Below are 21,273 nucleotides of genomic sequence, written 5' to 3'. Positions count from 1 at the left end.
GACTGTAACATCTTCATGTCTACCCTTACCTTGACTGTTTTAGCCTAGGGAAATTGTGTTCCTCCTCAGTTGGGAAAAATCTGAATTCTACTTAGAATAAGCTGTTCAGTTCCAAATAAGTGGCTATCACAAGACGACTTCAAGTTCCTACAGGTTTAATGTTTGACCTTGGTCAGGTGCAGGATTCAGGCTCTACTTTATACTATGTCTTGTAGCCTATGTCAGCATTCATCTTTGTGATTCCACTTGCAACACATTTTAATGAGGCTCCTACAAGTAAACCTTGCACAGTGGTTCCTGAAGCATTATCTGTTCTGTCAGGATGTTGAGATTGCAAAAGATGTAGTTAATGCCTTAGAATGGTAATTTCAACAAACACATTTAACACATTGGTGCTGTAAGCCCTTCTGGCATCTCCCACCCTGGTGACTGAGGATTCCCTCATGGGATAGGTTGTCTAGCTCTGGACAGCTTGATCCTAAGTTGTGTTTCCACAGCCAAATGCCACATAAGTAGACCTCAGCATAGTCTAGTACGATGACTGTCCTTCAAGAAATTAATTCCAGCAAATTGGTGAGATTCTGGAAGGACATCACAGTATTGCGATAGCTAAGGAAGGAAGAAGTTATTCCTATCCCTTGTGCCAGGGTGCAATGGAGATTTGAGATCAGTCAACAGAAGTTATTTTAACCTTTCCACTCAACGTCTTGTTGAGATGTAATGTGTTATAATCCACTCCTTGAACAAGCACGTGATTATAACACATTTGGATTCCATATCGACAGTGATGTCTGACAAATGGGATTATCCAGATATAGATCTCTTCTAGAACAACAGATTGCATAGATTTTGTTGCGGAAGCCCAGACAGATGGTTAGTTGCTTTCCTCTCATTTCCAATCATACCCTTTTCCACTTTGAAAATGATCCTGAATAACAATAATAATGGCAGCCTCATATTGGCTGAAGAAAAGATGGTTTCCAGATCGGTTGGAATCTGAATACCAGTCACCTCCATGCAAGCAGGTACTGTTGTCTGATAGAAGGCAAGATTTATCACCTTCCTTCAGAACCTCCATTTGATGACTTCCTTAAGTAGTAGACTACTTTGTTAGAGTCCATATAGGCTTTGCCTTAAAGCTTACAGTAGTAAGTAGAAAAGATTTATTTGTTGTCAGGATATGAGTTCCACCTTTTTGTGGCGTGATATCGTGGGTATCTTGTATGATTGCTGTCTCTCACTATTGCTGGTTTGTTAAGGATCCCTATGGCACTTGTTGAAACCCTATCACTTGCCTCAAATGGGAAAATTCAGCTGGAGAACATCCAGGAGAATCAAGGAAAGGTGTTTGGAAAATTAAACCAGTAATGCTAACCTTGGATTTGATTTTTTTTTGTTCACAAATTTGTATCCAACCTATTTGATCTTAATGTTCTATCCTATTTTGTTGCTTAGACTCTTGCCCTAGTAGTGGAGCTGCTTTAAATTGGAGTGTTTGGCATTAGGATGGGAAAGGCCGAAGTGCATTTCCAAAATTGTTGTTTCATTTGTGTGAGGCAGCAACTGCTCTGAAATTTTATCCACGATCACATGCTTGCTTTCTGAAGAGAAATTATCACCAGCATTTATGCAGTCTTGGCTTTTTATGCAGATAGAACCAAGGATAGTGCCAGTCTAGAAAGTTTAATTGTTAGATTTCTTTATTTAAAGTAAGTTTATCATCAAGCAGCATATGGCTGAATAGGTACTAGAATGTGTATCTTGTAATTTGTTTGTATATGAAATGTGAAAAGAAGCAGGTGGAACGAAGATATTTCATGTCTATCCCTTGGTTACACTTTAATATGAAACATTTTGAGTTATGGTCATGCTGGTCAATAGTGACCAGACATTTTGCTCATACTGTGACTACTTGCACCAAGATGCAAACGGTATCTGATTCTATCAGCAAGGTATCAATTACATGGAAGAATTTGCATGCTTTCAGAAATAACTATCTAGATTTGACAGCTCTCAAGGCTAAAAGCACCTCAATGCTCCTATACTCCAAGTTGCCTTTATAATTAAGCTCTAGCCTCCCTCCTCATTTTTGCTGCTTTGGCATAATTCATTTGTATATGAAAGTTGAAAGCATGAGGCGGAGCAAAGTTCTCTCTTGCCTGTCCCTTGGTTACACTTCAATGTGAAGCATTTGGAGCTCAGTGTTTTTAACTCACTCTGGCGCAGCTTTATGGTGTTGGATTCTTTCTTGGTCGGGTGTCCATTGCTACACTTAATTTGGGTGTGGATGCTGAATCACGTTAAAAGAATGAGGAAGACCACCCACTTGCCAATCTTGTTTTGGTAAATTTTTGTACATGGCAAGTTGAGTGCTTTTGGCATCCAGTGTCAGCATCAAACGCCCCCAGTTCAGTATCGTAGGGTAACATTGCTTCGACTTCGTGCCAGAAATGTTCCTTAATCCATCCTTAGAAAATCACACCCTGCTGCACTAGTGTGAATTTTCACTTCCCACACCAGGCACCCATATTACCTCTTAGTGAGACTGCCAGCTTGTTATAAATTTTAGGGGGGTAAAATTCAACTTCAGCGAGGGCGCAAAGCAGGTGGTGGTGGATCGGCCGCCCATTACACACCTCATCTGATTTTCCTTTCTATCAAGTCAACGGAGGAAAATCGAGCGAGGTGTATAACAGGCCACCAATCTGTTACTGTCTGTTTTGTGCTCCCGTTGAAGTTGAATTCTACCTTGTGAGCTTGAGGAACTGTTGAGGTTGCCCAATCTCGTTTCAATTCAGATTCTTATAGCCATCAGATCCCAACAATCCAGGCTGCATTTAAACTCAGGTAATCGTGATGAAAGAGCAGTGTGCTAACCCTCTGTCATCCAGCCTGCTCAAAATTCAAAATGCCATTTGTGGAAAAACAAAGCATTAATTCTGATGATACAGTGAATCATTCAAGAATTTTTTCTCGTGTGTTTTTCCGTGAAATTTTTGCCCAGGTTAATTTGCTGATTCATACAGAAGAGAAGTAGCTGTGATTGGCCTAGTTTATCATATGCATACGGGCAATGATTGTGATATGCCTTCTGTTTAGAATTTCAGTTAATGCATAGTATGGAAGGATTTCATATAATCCTGATTAATCCATTAGGGCTCACTTGAAATGTTTCTAGTTTATTTAAGTTTCAGCAGGCACCTAATACATCTTGCGGTATAATTGCCATTATGTTCACCCAGAAAATGAGATGCGTTAAAGGAGATTTGCAGATTAGATGTTTAGCAGCAAAGTTCAGGGGATGGTGGGAAAATCTGACATAATTCATCATTCTAATGTATGTGGTAGTCCACGGAATCATTTCAAAAATGTATCATGTGGGCAAAACTGTAATTGTAATCTAACAGTTTTTATTTCATGTGCAAGATTTCACAGACCAAACTAAATATATATGTGTCAATGTATAAAACTATTCAATACACAGGAATGATTTTCTTTCTGGCATTTGTTCATGATGTGAGGTTAATCCCTGCTTCAAAGTAAAACTATCAGTAATCCACCTGAAATTGTTGAATATGATATTCCTTCATAGGAACGAAAAGTCTTGATCATCTTTGAAAGTTAGGAGTCTTTTGGGCTTGAGAAAGAATGATTTGAAAGAATGTGAGTTTAATTAACTTTCTAATCACATTACAGCTTCATTGAAAATCCACATTTGCTTTGTAACCATTTTGCATTTGTCCGGCACATATAACCGCTTAGTTTAGGGTTGAGTCTAACTTTATTAGATTGTAAGTATCCAACAAAACAGTGATCAGCCATGATCTTATTGAATGGCGGAGCAGGCTCGAGGGCCCTATGGCCTATTCCTGCTCTTATTTGTCATGTTATGAAATTTAAAAAAACTACTGGAAGCAGATCAGTAAGTACCTGATAGAGGAAAAAATAGCATTATATGTTTTTGTGGGGCCCTTCACCAGAACCTAGCCTGACTGACAGTTCTGCTACAAGTTCATGTTTTGGACAGGACCCTCTCTCTTCCCGATGCTGATTGACCTGCTGTACATTTCTAACATTCGTGATTTTTCTTTTATCTTCATTTTTATTGAGCAGCTCTCAAAACCACCCAAATTATCCATCATCTTAGAATCATAGAATGGTTACAGCTCAGAAGAAGGCCATTCGGCCCGTCGAGTCTGTGCAGGCTCTCTGCAACAGCAATCCAGCTAATCCCACTCCCCCGCCTTTTCCCTGTAGCCCTGCAAATTTTTTCCCGTCAAGTACTTATCCAATTCCCTTTTGAAGGTCACGATTGAATCTGCCTCCACCATCAACTCGGGCAGTGCACTCCAGATCCTAACCACTCACTGTGTTTAAAAAAAGTTTTTCCTCATGTTGCCTTTGGTTCTTTTGCCAATCACCTTAAATCTATGTCCTCTGCTTCTTAACCCTTCTGCCAATGTGAATAATTTCTTTCGATTTTGAATACCTCTATCAAATCTCCTCTCAACCTTCTCTGCTCTAAGGAGAATAACCCCAGCTTCTCAGGTCTATCCATGTAACTGAAGTCCTTCATCCCTGGAACCAGAAATCTCTTCTGCACCCCTTCTAAGGCCTTCACATCCTTCCGAAAGTGCGGTGTTCAGAACTGGACACAATACTCCAGTTGTGGCCGAATCAGTGTTTGATAAAGGTTCATCATAACTTCCTTGCTTTTGTACTATAGGCCTCTATTTATAAAGCCCAGGATCCCATATGCTTTTTTAACCGCTTTCTCAACTTGCCCTCCACTGTCAAAAATTTGCACACATATACCCCCCAGATCTCTCTGTTCCTGTACTCCTTTTTAGAATTGTACCTTTCAGTTAATATTGCCTCTCCTCGTTCTTCCTACTAGGAGCTTATGATTGAAATCTGATTGGATAGCTGTGAAGGATAGCTTCAGCGTCTCATTGCTATCCTATTCTTTGTGTTGCTATGTTACAATAGCACCATGTGCACATAAAGAAGCATCAAGACTGAGATTACGCTTTAAGTAACAAAAGATGTAATTGTTCTAACTTTATTTAACAGTTGAAGATAATTATTCCTACTTTATTTATAAGGAGGACAGTATTATAATGCTGGTGTCTTCACTTTTCTCTTTGTTGCCTTCTCTTTCCTGAATGTAAAGCGCAGAAGATTTTAACATAGGGATGTCCTATATTGAGCACCGGAAGAGGAAGTCCTGATTCCAGCTGATGGTCTTAAGTGACTGACACCCCATGTAATTTCTGCATTTGCTTTGCTGGTTTGACCCATTGTATGGAACTAGAACTATTAAAAGATTACGGAATACTGCACTTGAAGTAGAAATTAAAGCTTTTTTTCTTTTATAATAGCTGCACGGTAACTTGCAGGAAGATTTTTTGTTCCTCTTTTTCTCATACCTAGAATATTTCAGTACTTTGAACTCCAGTCTAATCAAGTAATTTTTGTGTAGCTATGGTTCGGTATAGCACATGATTTTAAAATGAACTTTCAAGCGGAAAAGTTTCATTGAGCCTACTTTCTCTTCGACTGCGCCCCCCACCCACCCCCTCCACCACCAGCCCAGAAAAATAATCTTTACTTACAAACCTTTGAGCCAGTTAGACAGAGATTGGTCCATAAAAGTTAATATCTCAATGAATTGTTATTGCATTGGCAAAATTCTAGCATATTATCTTAATCAATGTTTCAAACTGTTTCTAAGTCCCACATCTTGTCCAGGCTTTTTCATTTGCATAACAATACCCCCACTATTTAGGCTTGGGTTGTTATTGTAAAACTCTTTGGTCAAGAGTTCAAGTCCCAAGAATTAAGCATTATAGGAAAGGATTGATTTTATGTCTGTTTTCTGCATATTCGGGAGATTTAAATTAGAATAATGACATTCAAAAACACATGGACCAAAAGGCTTACTCGCCTTTGTGCTTGTTGCCGGTATTCAACTTTAATACTACACCACCATGTGCCTTTGTGAGCTTCTTACTGGTATTCCAGTCAAATACCTCACTGTATACTGTTGGTGAATTAGGTCAGACAAAAAGTTTTAACTTAAGCTGTATTGTTGGAGAACATTATTCATATCAAGCAATGTCCTCTTTATGTGATCCATTATGAAATAAGGTGCTGTGTATGTAAAAGTTCAACTACCAGTCAGCCTCTGAAATAGCTTTGCTGTAGTCTATATAATTGTAAGTCAGTGTCACAGCCTTGGAACAGCTGCTGGTGCCAAAGAATGTTATTAGTCATTCAGCTTCTGTAGCCCAATAGAGTTGGGTATGAGTGACTTTGCACTAACCAGTCTTCCCCAGAAGCAGTTCTCTTCACTGAAATGAAGAGCAAAGAGACAATGTTCTGTAATTAAAGATTTTATTAAACTGAAGAAAAGAACAAATGTGGATGTTTGTTCTTGATGAAAAAAATGTTCATAGTTGGGGGGTGGGGGTGGGGGGTAGGTGGAGAGACGGAGTCAGGGCTGTTTGTTGAATATCCTGTTAAGGACTGTTACCATTCTAATTAATCAAGTTAGAAATTACAGCTGTGGCTGCTTCCCCTATTCTCAGTATCAATTTTCTGCTCTTGTTAAACAAAGCAAATATAAATTTTGTGTTCATTTGTCATTCGTTCTTTGACTTCAGCATCTCGGAAAATAACAATGTAGCACAAAAGACCAGTATTTACCTAGTTGTAATGTAGGTTGCCATGGTGTTTTGCAAATTATTGCAATTATGTTCACCATGCGAGTCGCCCTTGGTAACTGGGGAAAAAAAACTGATAATCCTGTTTTGAACAAAAGGTCAAATTGCTGAATAGAAAGTCTTGATTAACTAGAAGATGTACAAAGTGGAATTATTTCCTTCCATTCAAAAAGAGGTCTTGATCAGGTTTGGTTGGAGGGGGAGGGGTGAATAAGTACATCTGTTGATTACTGAAGTACAAAGAACTGAAAGGATGTTGTCTTGAGCCTTTCATGTTGGCCTAATGGTGGCTTTTTGTCAAATTTACCCATTTGATAGATTTGAAAGAGCAGCTGCATTTAATCTGGATGGATGCTTCCCCTTTTTTTTCCCTGTTCTTTCCAGGGTACGATATATAGAAAGTTCTCTGTGTCGATCAAATTGTATTGCAATATTACCTGACGACACTCGGACAAACTGCTGTGGTGGGAGTGGTGTGGAATTAGCTGTAGCTTAATTGAAATAAAGACAGTTTAGTCTACAGTTAGTCTTTTCAGACTTTATTAAAGTGCTGAGAGTGCATTAGGTGCTTGCTTTCTGGCAGCACTGTTGAAAGTTGCTGCTAGAGTTTGGAGAGGCTATGAGAGCGCGGTGCGAAAGCTGAGTAAACTCCTGAAAACTTTGCCTTTACATTCTTCATCACCTAGCAACAGAAGCTTCACATTCAGGTCCTGTTTAATTTCTGTTTGTTGACCATCTGGGCTGTTTTCTTTACCAAAATAATTTTTTTCTGTTTGTGTAGGGGTTGTGGGGGTGGGAGGGGGGAGGGAAGGAGGAAAGACCAATTAAGGTTTGAATATGACGTTGATATGTTGAGGAATAATTCTTCAAAGCAGTATTTGGGGGCCAGCTTTCTCTCTTTCCACCCCCCCTCCTTCCCACGCACTCCTATTAACAAAACAAAGGTATGAGGAGAAGAAGATTGATGTACTATTCTATTTTTTTTAAAAGCCATGTCGTCCACTTAAGATGTACTCCCAGCGGATGTGTTAAATATTCAATGAGGGGTGGACCTAAAACCCAGAAGTGATCAGGATGTGCAACAAAAGTTATATTTGGACTTTTGTATATCTGGGGAGACATCGCTGTATCTCACTGAAAAGGAGAGAAATTTTGGAAGGTGTGCCAATCTGTACCGCCATCATGGTCCTTCCAGCAGCTGATTACATATATGCTAGTGCCAGAGGCCTTAGCATAGGTAGAATCTGTCATGCACTTTCTGATGATGCTTAGTCTGATTAGTAATAGACCTGCCCCTGCGATGCTAATTTCAGTGGCAATTTACTTCAGAGAGCCTTTAATCATGTGAGAGATTCCATTTGGCGGGCATCAAGTTGATTTTTTTGAGTTTCTATTGCTCACTTTCTGTGCTGTGCTTGAATCATCATTGTGTGTTGCGATTCTGTTAGCTTGTCCTTAGCTGAGACTTATTTCCTGTAATATAGCTACTACAGTCCATTGTATCTTTTCACTGATCATTCAGTTCTACTAGTTTACTCATTCAATGCAACCTTGCAAATTATTGCAAAATAGGTGACTGTAATTGTAGAACAAAACCATATTGGATAAAGTAATACTTTAACTCTAACTACACGGCTTGTTATCTGAACTTGTATTTGAGATGTTTTATATTGAATTTTTTGGCACAGCAAAACAAACACTTTGTCAGCAGCATACGGTGTATGTAGGGGAGAATGCTCTGTGTGAGTGAAGAACATACCCTCTATGTTTTAAACCGCATCGGGCTTTAGGATCTCCCATTTAGAAATTATGTTCATTTCACGGCTTATCAATAGATCCCACAAGTCAATCATCTTTTCTAGCACATGCAATGCAGATATATTGGAATTACATTGAATAGGGGCACATTTGTCCACTAGAAGCCATTGTATTCTGTAGAGTTTTTGTGTATATAACTCTTGAACCTATCCCTGCTTTACTGTGTTTCACTTTATTGAGTTTTGTCGTGCTCTCTGCCAGCCAATTGTCTCTGGTTTGGCTGTGCATTTATTCAGATTCTTAGTGGCTACACAAGACATTTCATTATGTTAATATCCATTTAATGTTTTCACCAACTTTCATACCCTACTTCCAAGTAGGTAAACACTTCTTACTCGAGCATATCTAATACTCTCGTCAACCCTTCCCCGCTCCCACCACCCCCCCCCCCCCACCCCACCAAGTAAGTCACACAAAATCAGCATTACAATAAACAGTTTTAGCTCTAATCATTGACAAGGCTGAAAATCTGGAGAAAGGAATTCTGTGCCTAAATTTTTATGAGACTGGACATATGTAGGGATTTTGCTTCCTAATTTCACAATGCATGCTAGCCTTGACAATGTGATCTTTATGCTTGTCATTTAATTAATATGGACAAAGATTCCAATGACACATTGAGCTTTTTACTTTTTTGGTGAGTTTTTTTAAAATCAAAGAGAGGGATGACATTACTGAGGAATAAATACTTTCCTGTTTTAGATGTGCAAGATCAGCATTAAGCACTCTTGTATCTGCTGCAGAGTAATGCTCCCTCTTCTCTTCCCCAACATTGTACTTTGGTCCCAGGCTTGAAAAAGTACTAATGTACTAATGTGCCATTTCCCATGCCAGCAATTTTGTGGCCTCTTGAGTGAGGTTAGTTATTTTGTGGCAGCTTTCTGTGATAGGCCCATGTTGTCCAGGAGCTGAGCCGAGACCGTCCTAATTCATTTCTTGTTGAGCGATTACAGTCAGCAGCAATGGAAGGCTTTCGTCTCATAGGTTTGGACCCAGACAAAAATCAAAGTTCCAGAAACGAAAGGTTCCAGGTGTAAACCCACTGCACCATCCAGTCTTCAACACGAGTTTTATTTAACATTGTTTCTTTTATTTTTGATTAAAAGCAAGGTTTTAACTGTACACTTCACTTGAGGGAATGTTCGGGTAATTTGGCTCACTTCTTACTATCATTCACTGATTGGACAAAGGTAATGATATCCAATTGCTGTAGGCAAAATCTGGACCTGCCATTAGAACCCAGTTATTTGCCTAGAAACATAATTCTCAAATGCCAGTCACTGGAAAGAGTGGACCGAGCACCAAAGTTCAGAACAGGCAACAATTCAGTAGATTTTCTAAAGTTTGTAGAGCCCAAAGCTCAATGCGCTGAGATTGAAATATGTTCTAGAATTCAACAAAACTAAACTAGCATTAATTTTCTAATTCTCCTAATATTATTAATATGAGCTATTTATTTCAGTTTTCAAAGATGCTTATTCTGGTTATGTTTTGTTTTTTGTTTGCTCTCCGTTCTGCAAAGGACACTGAAGCAATTGTAAACTAGCCTTGGACTTCTGTATTAACTGATCTGTCACTGGTTTAATACTAGTTTCAAAAACTTTTCAATGAATAGAAATGTGTAATCAAAGAATATACAGCACAGAAACAGGCCATTTGGCCCAATAGATCCATGGCGGTGTTTATGCTGCATATGAGCCTCCTTCCACCCTTCTTCATCTAACCCTATCAACATATCCTTCTACTCCCTTCTCCCTCGTATTTATCTAGATTTCCCCTTAAATACATCTATGCTAGTTGCCTCAACTACTCGTGGAAATGAGTTCCACATTCTTGCCACGCTCTGGGTGAAGACGTTTCTCCTGAATTCCCCATTGGATTTGTTTGTGACTATTGATATTTCTAACCCCTAACCATTGGCACAACTGCTGGTTAGAAAAGAAGGAAATCAAATGTCAAGTTGTGTTGCTTAAGTAGAAAGGGTTGGAATTTGGCCATTTTTACATGCTGGTGAATATGTGTGAATTAGAGCAGGCATTTGTATCCAACCTGCAGAAAGAGTTTGAACATAAGAAATAGGAGCAGGAGTAGGCCATACGGCCCCTCGAGCCTGCTCCGCCATTCAACCAGATCATGGCCAATCTTCGACCTCGACTCCACTTTCCTGCCCGATCTCCATATCCCTTGATTCCCCTATAGTCCAAAAATCTATCTATCTCAGCCTTGAATATATTCAATGACTCAGCATCCACAGTCCACTGGGGTAGAGAATTCCAAAGATTCACAGCCCTCTGAGTGAAGAAATACCGCCTCATCTCAGTCTTAAATGGCCGACCTCTTATCCTGCGACTATGCCCCCTAGTTCTAGACTCTCCAGCCAGGGGAAACAACCTCTCAGCATCTACCCTGTCGAGCCCCCTCGTAATCTTCTTTGTTTCAATGAGATCCCTTCTCATTCTTCTAAACTCCAGAGAGTATAGGCCTATTCTACTCAACCTCCTCATAAGACGACCCTCTCATCCCAGGAATTAATCGTTTCGCCGCCTCTATCCTTCCTTAGATAAGGAGACCAAAACTGTACGCAGTACTCCAGGTGAGGTCTTACCAAAGCCCTGTACAATTTTAGTTGGACTTCCTTACACTTGTACTCCAACCCCCTTGCAATAAAGGCCAACGTGCCATTTGCTTTCCTAATTGCCTGCTGCACATGCATGCTATCTTTTTGTGTTTCTTGTACCAGGGCACCCAAGTCTCTTTGGACACCAACATTTAATAGTTCTCCTCCATTTAAAAACTATTCTGTTTTTCCATTCTTCCTACCAGAGTGAATAACCTCACGTTTCCCCACATTATACCCCATCTGCCACCTCCTTGCCCACTCACTTAACCTGTCTATATCCCTTTGCAGACTCTTTGTGTCCTCCTCACAGCTTACTTTCCCACCTAGCTTTGTATCGTCAGCAAACTTGGATACATTACACTCGGTCCCTTCATCCAAGACATTAACATAGATTGTAAATAGCTGAGGCCCCTACTCTGTTTTCTGTCCGTTAACCAATCCTCTTTCCATGCTAATATGTTACGCAAGATAAGGGCTCATGGGGTTCGGGGTAACAACCTTTTATGTGGCACTTTGTCGAATGCCTTTTGAAAATCCAAATATAATACATCCACTGGTTCCCCTTTATCTACCCTGCTAGTTACATCCTCAAAAAACTCCAATAGGTTTGTCAAACACGATTTGCCTTTCATAAAACCATGTTGACTCTGCCTAATCATATTATGATGTTCTAAGTGCTCTGTTACCACTTCCTTAATAATGGATTCCAGCATTTTCCCGACGACTGATGTCAGGCTAACTGGCCTGTAGTTCCCTGCTTTCTATCTCCCTCTTTTCTTGAATAGCGGGGTTACATTTGCTACTTTCTAATCCGCTGGGACCGTTCTAGAATCTAGGGAATTTTGGAAGATCTTAACCAATGCATTCACTATCTCTGCAGCCACCTCTTTTAGAACCCTCGGATGTAGGCCATCAGGTCCAGGGGATTTATTGGCTTTTAGTCCTATTAGTTTCTCCAGTACTTTTTCTCTACTGATGATTAAGTTCCTCTAAGAGGCATATTATCTTTTCACTAATGATTACAGAGTCTGGTTTAAAGAAAAACAAAACTAGGATTGACAAGTCCAATGATTTATTGCATTGGATAAACACTTGAAGGGGAAAAAATTGCAGGGGTGTGGGACTAATTGGATAGCTCTTTCAAAGGGCAGGCATGATGGGCTGAATGGCATCTTTCTGTGCTGTATGATTCTATGATAAACTGGTGTTTCAGAGGCTGTTGCATTTCTAGTCTTTAAGACGGATTACACTTCTTTTCTCCTCCTCCATGAGCATCTTGAACTCGAGTCAGGGGTTTTAACCGGATTCAGCTAAAGCACTTCACTTTCGAAACAATTAATATTTCTATTCAGCACAAATGTGATTTTAACAAAAGTGTTTGGTAAGTAGGACAACACACACACCTCAAAAGTGTTTGCTAAATAGTCACTTAATAGAAACCGATGTATTCGACACTTAACAAAGAACAGCCTGAAAACGTTACGCTGGACGGGACAATGGGGGTGGGGGGAGAATCTTGCCATTCTGATTGTGTGGGTCTATAAGGCAAGTGTTGACGGGCAATTCACCGACTTGGGGTGTCACGGTTTAGTCTGATTAGGTCCTCACCTAATGTTTACACGTGCATTTTCAAGAAGCGGCGGGCGGGGTCACTGGATACTGATTAGATGTAGGAACAATGGCTGTTATTCCCCTCCCTAGGACAAAAGTGCATAAACGGGGTCTCCACTGAAGTCACGCCAGCGGAGTGGGAGAAGCTCTGAGGAAATTCACCCCCATATGATCTGTGGAAAGAAAGGTTTCGATAGTACATTCTTATTCCATGTCGTCTTGTTTATTATCCAAATGTTAAACTGAACCATCAAGTCTGTCCGGTTTAAGTTTCGTAGTTTTGCAACATAAAAACAAATTACTACTTTTTAAAAATTATTTGAACTGGAGATGTGGGGACACTGCTGGCTGTATTTATTGCCCATCTCCAGTTGCCCTAAGAAGGTGGTGGTGGGCTTCTGCCTTGAAATGCTGCAGTCCTTGTGATATGGTTTGCACAATGGTGTTAGGTAGGGAATTCCAGGACATTGAGAGAGTGGCAATGTATGTCCAAGTCAGGATGGTGCGTGATTTGGAGGTGATATTCCCAGGTCAGAATCTGTTTTGAAAAAAAAGACAGGTTAATGTTTCAGGAGTGGCAGACAGTTTATTTGTAAAAACATTTATAAAATAATCTGATACTGTACTGTGATATCGCACAAAATGTTCAATCCTGTCAGTGATTGACATTACAGGACAATTCATTTGTGAACATTCAGTTTGACTTTGTAAGTTGACCTGTATTGTGTCATTCATTATGGCTTTGTGAATTGACCTGTATTGTCATATAGTGTGGCATTATCTGATGTTGAAGTTTACTTTTTTCCAGGATGTGGTATTTAAAGAGAATGATCCCCAACCTATACTAGTTGATGGATGTCACTCAACACAGTTGATATGCCTGCTGACATTAGCTAGAGGGTAATGAAACCTATCTTCTCACAGATGAGACACATTTTAAAGTTTTGATTGGTAATGTCAGGGCTTGGTTTGTGCATGCTTAATTTTGGCTTTCTTTTATTCATTTTAATGGAAGTCTTTGAAAACTCCAGACACGGACTAGGATAAAAGTAAGATTAGTGTGTAATCACTGGATGTCATCTGTTTGTACACAAGTGAAATGGTTTCAGTGAACTGAAAAGGCAGGTCAGGAATGCAGCTTAAAATGTGAATGTAGCAAATTGCAGTATTCTTGACCCAGTATGCAATGCTGCACACAGAAAAAGTTATGTTGTGAAAATATTTAATCCCTGACTTCTGAGTGATTCATTCTAAAATATGTCATTATTTTACCCATGTCTTTCTTCCAACACTTTTGTCACAGCAAAAAGGTGGTTTCCATAACCAGACGAGTCTTCTATGTACGGAAACCCCTGCCCTTCTGCATGCAGTGTGTGTGATAGCATGCCTAGGAATAGCAATTACCCACTAACTGTGCTATGTACAAATGAAGATCACGTAGGATGTCCACCGCGTTCTCCTGACTCTTGCAGAAGGTGGAAAATAGTACGCAGTCCAATCAATACATACCGACTAATCCTGCTAGATTTCTTTACAAACTGATATAGAATCAGTAAGGTACAAGAAGATACTGTGAGCACGATGTTGAAAAGGATAGAATTTCTTGTACCGTTTGATGAGCAAAAGGATCTTTTGGATGAAATGAGCTTTTGTAGACCTTCTTGATCGAACGTTGTACACAGCTGATGTGAATTTCCAATCCACAGAGTACAGATCTCTAAAGCAAAATACTGCGGATGCTGGAAATTTGAAATAAAAGCAGAAAATGCTGGAGAAGCTCAGCAAGTCAGGCAGTATCTGTGGAGAAAGAAACAGAGTTACCATTTCAGGTCAAAGACCTTTCGTCAGAATTGAAAAATGTGTACTTGCTTAAAAACTGTTAACTCTTTAACGTCTTCCAGTTCTGACGAAAGGTCTTGGACCTGAAACGTTAACTCTGTTTCTTTCTCCACAGATACTGCCTCACTTGCTGAGCTTCTCCAGCATTTTCTATGAGTACAGATCTCTAACTAGAACTAAAGACACTTCCAAGACTTCTGAAGTCCAAGTCCTTTAATCATCCCTCACAGGACGCTGATGAGGTATTTCCACATTGTCCCAGTCTCTCTCACTTGCTAGTACTTTACCGAATATAATTCTAATTAGTATCTGCAATAAACCACTGTATCCTGACTGATTTCCAAAACAAGCATCCTAATCTAGTTCCTGTGGCCAATTCATCTCCGCATCATTTTGAACTTAAGGAAAGATGTTTCCACTTTAACTGCGGCTACTTTGGAACTGCATGATAAAATACAAAATGATTTCCCCTATTTTGTCACAATTAAGTCCTATAAATAAAGCTGTTTTACCTCCCTTAAGCATGGTCTTGGTTGCAAAATATGACTTTGCTCCATAAAATACATGTATCAGTATTTCTTTCTCTGACAGAATTTAATCTCCAATAAAAGACATCCACCCTTAATATTGTTCTTGATGTCAGTGGGTTCTGCTTGTGCCCCACACCACTGGTGTTGTGGTGGCAGGTGGCTCGCTTCTCAGCATGCATGAATGGCCAGGAGGTTCATGGTAGCAATTCGGTGAGTGATGAGGCTAAATCTAACAGAGATAATTGGGATTAGTCTGTTACTGCCTATTAATGCTTTTGTGAAGCGCCTTAGGACATTTTACTACGTTAAAGGTGTTATATAAATGCAAGTTGTTGTGTGTATCTAAAGACACTATCCGGAAGTAAGTACTGCATGGGGTTTCTCTTTTTGTAGTCAACATTTAGCAGACCAAAGATGAGTATTGTTGAAAGGGCATATGGGACGAATCGGATGGCTCTTTTGAGAGCTGGTACAGGTATGATTGGCCAAATGACCTCCTTCTGTGCTGTACTATTCTAATTAAGTACAACTAACAATTTTAATTCTGGTTAAACGGAGAAAGCTCCTGCCATTATAACTCTCAAAATTACTAGCAGTTATCAACCTGAAGGTAAAACTTCACTTTTGGTGCTGTATCAGGCACACCTCTCATCAAAGACTCATTAGCATAGTCTCCACAAAATGTAACCATTACAATAAATAAAGGTGGAAAATGCCAGGAGTCCATCCATGTCTGCAAACAGAAGAGAGAAGTTAACATTTTGGATGCTGATTTCTTTTTAAGAACCAAGGTGATTTGAAACCAGTGAATTTCTATTATTTGCAGCATGTTGGGATACTCAGAAGAGTTGATTATAACCAGATTTCCCTTACAGGGTCGGCTACCATCAGGATTGCATAAACTTCCTTTACCACTACATATAATTAGGTTGTGTTTCTACTTCACTTTTCTATCCTAGAATATTAAAAACTTGAGGTCAGATATGACAGATTTAGAGCTAACATTTGAGATTTCAATCCATAGTAAAATAGGTCAGAAAATATATTCCATCCCAAATAAAATTATACATTTAGATAAGAGTGAAGGAAAGTGTATTTCCTTAAATAGTGTAGAAATTCTAAAGCGAAATCAAACAGAAAATTAGATCAAAACTAATTACTGCTATGTATGTGACAATATTATCTAGCTGTTGTTACTACACAGCACATATGTTGAATTCAATTAGAAAAGATATTTCCTTAGAATTGTGATATTGAAATTAATCTGCACTGGAGACCTAATTATCAAAGGAAAACAAAAAAGATATACTGTTCTATTATTAACTGATCGAAATAGCTCCCCACACATTGACGTGCATGTTTAATTTTCATGAATAGTAGTTACACCTATTGTTGCAGTTTGTAAAGAGAGATTAACAGATAGTATGTATAAACATACTCATAAGTGTTAATTACAGAGGTGATAAAAAAACTGGAGTCTCTTTAATGTTATTGTAACTAGTAGGATGTCCATACAAATTAATCTTACTAGTTTCATCAATTGTAGCAGCTGTGATTAGATGTGGAATATTGTTTTCTTTGAATGTCTTGAATCTGATTTCCATGTTGGTTAAAGCTGAAGGTTTAAGTTCCACAAATTAAATGTGATTTGGGAAGTTTGAGAGTAGAAGTTTTATATGTCGTGCAAAGCCATACACATCTGGAAGATTCCCACCTATGTTGAATTAGTTCATTCTGGCTGAAGTGCTGCAATTGGCCTCAATGCTTGTGCGGGGTAATCTGATCCCTATTCAATGCCTGCTGCTGAAAGGGGATTGTGCTGGACTGTGAAGCCTTCTGTAGTAGCATAACTTGCTGATATTCATTATCTAGACTCGCACACGAAGAATGGCCACTTGGTCAATGTACTAGAGAGATAATCAGTACCTGAGGAATTATACCACGACATGAGTCAGTGACTTGAAAAGGTGAAAATTGGGTCTGGAGGAATAGAAAGCAGAGCACATTATATACGGTGCTGTCCCATCTTGTTGATTAAAGCCCTCAAACCTACAACACCTCACCCCCGCGCCCCCATTATTCCTTTCCTGACCACCTAATTTCCCTTTTGCAACCTATTCTCTGGCACTGCTCCTACATCCTTCCAAACCGCTGGTATATGTCTCTTGAGAAAAATTGCCATGTTCAGCCTCTCCATTCTCTGTGGCCACTGCTCCATCTCCAACCTTTCTTTTCTTTCCAAAGTCCTGAAATACCTGGCAACTACGCTCCCATCACTCCTTATTTGAGACCCTGCCATATGGTTTCTGCCCTGCCCACAACACTGAGATTGAGTTGGTCATAGGCAGAAATGATGTCCTATGTGACTGTTCTTCACCTCGTCCTCCTTGCTGCCTTTAACGCTGTTAGTCACTCCATCCTCCTTCACTTCTCCTTTGCAGTACACCTCTGTGCCTCTGCTCTCCTATTACCCGTCACAACAAAGATGTTGCATCTCTGCCAGTTTCTCCTCCTGTGTCCCACTACCAGTGTGCCCCAGAGCTCTCCTGAACAATATTATCTGGATCATGGGCCAGCTTCCACACATACAGTACCCAACTTCACCTGCCTCATGGACTGCTCCCAAGGCTGTACTCCAGTTGTTAAACACTCTAACTTCCTGTTTTGAGACCTGGATGAGCTGAAATTTTCTTCAGCATAATGTTGGCAAAAATTAAGCCATCCTTTGGCTTTCACCAGCACTAACATGTCTGTGTACTTGGCTCCTTCGATCTCCTTGGCTTTATACCTCAAGCTTAGTGAAGAAGTGCAGAACCTTCGGATACTGCTCCCATTGAGCTGAGCTTCCTTTCCTACAGCTGGTCCATCACCAAAATTGCCACCTTTCATCTACAAAATATTGCTAGCCTCTTCCCCCAACACTGCCAAATTCTCATGCGTGCTTTCCACAAAGTAAAATCATTCAGAACGTCATGTTATGCTTTGCCATTTGCACAAAGTTGTGCTCTTCCATCACTCTTTGCCAAGTTCCACTGAATGGACTTTAAGATCCGCTTCTATGCTTTCAAATCCCTCCATCTTGTTCTATCCTGCCTCAGTGATCTCCAGCATAAGGGCTTGCACACACCCTCCACTTTTTTGATACTGATATACTCCTTGTTTTTTCACCTTCCCCCTCCCTCTGCTCAACCATCAGTGGCTGTTCTTTCTGACACTACACTCTTGCCCTGTGCGACCAATTCTCTAAACCTCTTCTCTCTTCTTTACTCTTCCTGCTCTCAAAAGACTTTTAAAAAAAAACCCTTCTCTTTAATTATGCCTTAGCAGCCCCCACCTTAATATCCTTCCCTTTTTCCTTCCTGCTTGATATCCACTCTTCTGCCCTGTAAAACATTCTGAGATGTATTTTTTGTATATGAGCCCTGTAGAAATGTAAGTTGTCACTATCTGTGACTGTACAGTATATCTCCTTTTACTCTGACACCTGAGTCGAGAGAGATGAATAGAACTTGTCAATGTGCTTTATAGCAGAATAGTCTGAGCCTGTGATAACAGCATTCTTTTTATTCTAATGCTTTATCACTTTGCCATAAACTTAGTTTCATTGTATGTCATTTTTCAGCAGGTACTTTTTCCAAAATATTAAGCCGTAGGTGTTTGAGTGCAAATTCATAGATAATTCAATGCAAACTGACAAAAGTAACTACTGCCTTCCAATTGTCATAAATAACTAGTGTTTTTAATGTGTCCAGTGCAGAGGAAATTATTTTTTTTGTGGAATTGAAGTAAATACTGAAATGGATGAATGTGAAATTATCCTCATTAAAGTTTTTTTTTAAAAAAAGCTAGATTAGCACCATGTTTTCTTTATTTTGAAATCCATTCAGAAAAGTAATATATAACCTCTTTGAGATTGCTTTGAAAGGACAAGAGAGATCTTGCTAGTGCCGTATTGATCCTGCCCTACTCATGTTACCAGTCAAAGGATCTCAAAACGCCACTGATGGTGAACCAAATTAGATATTTTCTGGACGAAATCTGACATTTTGGGATACAGTATAATGAGCAATTTGAGACGTAACATGTAAGTGTAGTATGCTTGGAAGGAAAAAGGTGACTTTGGACCTATGGTTCCCAAAGCTCTCCACCACTGGGGTTTTCCTCGTGTGATTTCTGGGACTATTGTAGACTAATTGATAGAGATTGATTACCATGATTAGTCAACAACTCCATTATCATCGTATCATGCGATTACCAGGATGGTAGAAGGCGAACTAGATGGATCTTGGTCTTTTCTCGTTTAGCAAGTCCTATGTTCCTAAGCTTTGCAGAGTTGAGCTGCTCATTTAGCAGAAGGGAAGGATCGTTATGAGGGGTCATAATTTACATTCTGCATTCCCGCTGTATGATAACATTGGCAGAGACCATGGACACATCAACTGTTGCCTATTCATCTTTTACAACTAATTTGAAGGAAGATTACTAAGGGGCAATTATTTTAATTTCATGTGGGAGGGAGGAAAAAAGAAGTATTATATGGCTGTTTCTTCAGTTCGAATACGTAGTTCACTCATGACATTTTTTACATTCAATTGAACAATATGGGACACTTTTAGAAGAAACAGAGTGAACTTTTAGTAATCCACTTATTATAAAATTTGTGTAAATTAGTCTCTCTTTGCTTTTAACCAATTCTGCTGTAAGAGCATGATGCTCCTTGTTATTATCCTTTCAGTGGTCTTGTGACAGAGCTTGATGATTACAGAAATGAGCAGATCAATAAGTCAAATGGCCAATTGAGTCTATTTGGAAAAACTGCTGTAAAATCCAGTAAATTGGTTGACATGCATTGTGAAAACCTGTCAAATATAAAAGCTGTTTGTCCCTTAATTTGCTGTGTCCCCATTTTCTCTCTCTTCCCTCCACTCCCACACTTTTTGGGAGGGGAAGAGAGCTGACAGTTTCTTATGTAAGAATATTTCTATCAGTCTTGGAAGGAGCTCGTTTGTCAATATTTAGCCTCATTTTTCTTTCATTAAAAATCTAAATTGGCAGTTGCTATTTTCAAAGTAATTTTTTTTGCAAGGCTGGGGACCAAACTCAGACTTCTATTTGGATATACAGTATGCTAGAACTGAATGCTTGTTTTCAGATGATCTCATCGGAAATGTGTGAAATAGTTAAAATATGGGAACTGCTTTTCTTATCCAATTTCAAAATGGGGACAAAGGCCCTGAATTTCCAAAGTGTTCTCCTGATCTCCCACTATAACTTCAGTAGAAGCTGGGTGGAAACCCTGGAGAAAGTCATTGACCTCGTTTCTCCGGGGTTTCCACCTATCGTCTGCTTGAGTTACGGCGGGAGATCAGAAAAACCTGCAGAAACTCCAGGCAAAATTGCCTATGGGATCAAGCTAGGTTTAGTGATCTATGAATTAGGTAAAGTACAGAGTATGTTTTAAGTCCTAATTAAATTATATATGGTCAAAGCATTTGAAGGTATGAGAGATACGGATGACACACATTAGCATGATATGCATTGTCATCTAGCATTGTGCCATTAATCAGGGATGATCGACAGATCAGACTTCAGGGACTTTTAGACTGACTGTAGAGAGTGCTTCCAAAGGCTTTAGCTCTGAAAAGTCCTGAGCTCTATGAGTAGACTGGGAATTTGCATCGCGGACAGCACCGCATTGTGAAGGTCTACCCTGTCAGAAGGTTCCTGTCAGTTTATCAGACTCTAATATAAGATCCTAAAGCTTCCTTGTGGACTGGTTCTTTATTAGTATTGTACTTTCAGTATCATGCTGTGTCGTACTGCTTGTATGTATTATTTAACCTGTAAATAAATCTGTTAATTTCAGCCAGTACACATCGTCTTGGAAAAAAATTATACATGTTTTGAAGGAGTCAAGCGACTGTAGAACTGATCTCTAATGTACTATATACTGCAGTTAGGGAATAATTGTTGCTCCTGGGCATACTACTCAACACACAATGAATAAGGGGACAGGTTTTCAATCATAGGAGACTTGTTCTGCTTCTGAGCACAAGACAGAAGTGTTGGAAGAAAGTCTGAACTTTAACAATTATCATTTGAAGTTTATGTAGTTGAAGGAAAGATTAAC

The 21,273-nt window shown here is 39.5% G+C and overlaps 2 protein-coding genes across 4 annotated transcripts in view; one reads left to right on the top strand and one right to left on the bottom strand.

Annotated features, from left to right (window-relative positions):
* The window catches only part of pola1 (polymerase (DNA directed), alpha 1), a 212,063-nt gene that overhangs the window by 129,951 nt on the left and 60,839 nt on the right, over positions 1 to 21,273 (top strand). The window contains exon 35 of one of the 3 annotated variants that reach the window (XM_067992807.1): positions 14,729 to 14,840. The exons of 1 other annotated variant lie outside the window; for it this stretch is intronic. In XM_067992807.1, coding sequence (XP_067848908.1) covers positions 14,729 to 14,830 — 102 coding nt within the window. In that variant the 3' untranslated portion in view covers positions 14,831 to 14,840. Of the gene's footprint in view, positions 1 to 12,864; positions 12,949 to 14,728; positions 14,841 to 21,273 lie in introns of those variants that run through there. One more of the 3 variants, XM_067992808.1, reaches the window with a different exon arrangement.
* Positions 12,032 to 21,273, bottom strand: part of arxa (aristaless related homeobox a) — a 101,455-nt gene continuing 92,213 nt past the window's right edge. Inside the window, exon 5 of the mRNA XM_067992810.1 lies at positions 12,032 to 13,312. Coding sequence (XP_067848911.1) covers positions 13,306 to 13,312 — 7 coding nt within the window. The 3' untranslated portion in view covers positions 12,032 to 13,305. The remainder of the gene's footprint in view (positions 13,313 to 21,273) is intronic.

This window comes from Heptranchias perlo, chromosome 11, assembly GCF_035084215.1.
Source record: "Heptranchias perlo isolate sHepPer1 chromosome 11, sHepPer1.hap1, whole genome shotgun sequence".
Classification (NCBI taxonomy): domain Eukaryota; kingdom Metazoa; phylum Chordata; class Chondrichthyes; order Hexanchiformes; family Hexanchidae; genus Heptranchias; species Heptranchias perlo.
This window is presented reverse-complemented; position numbering and strand designations above follow the sequence as displayed.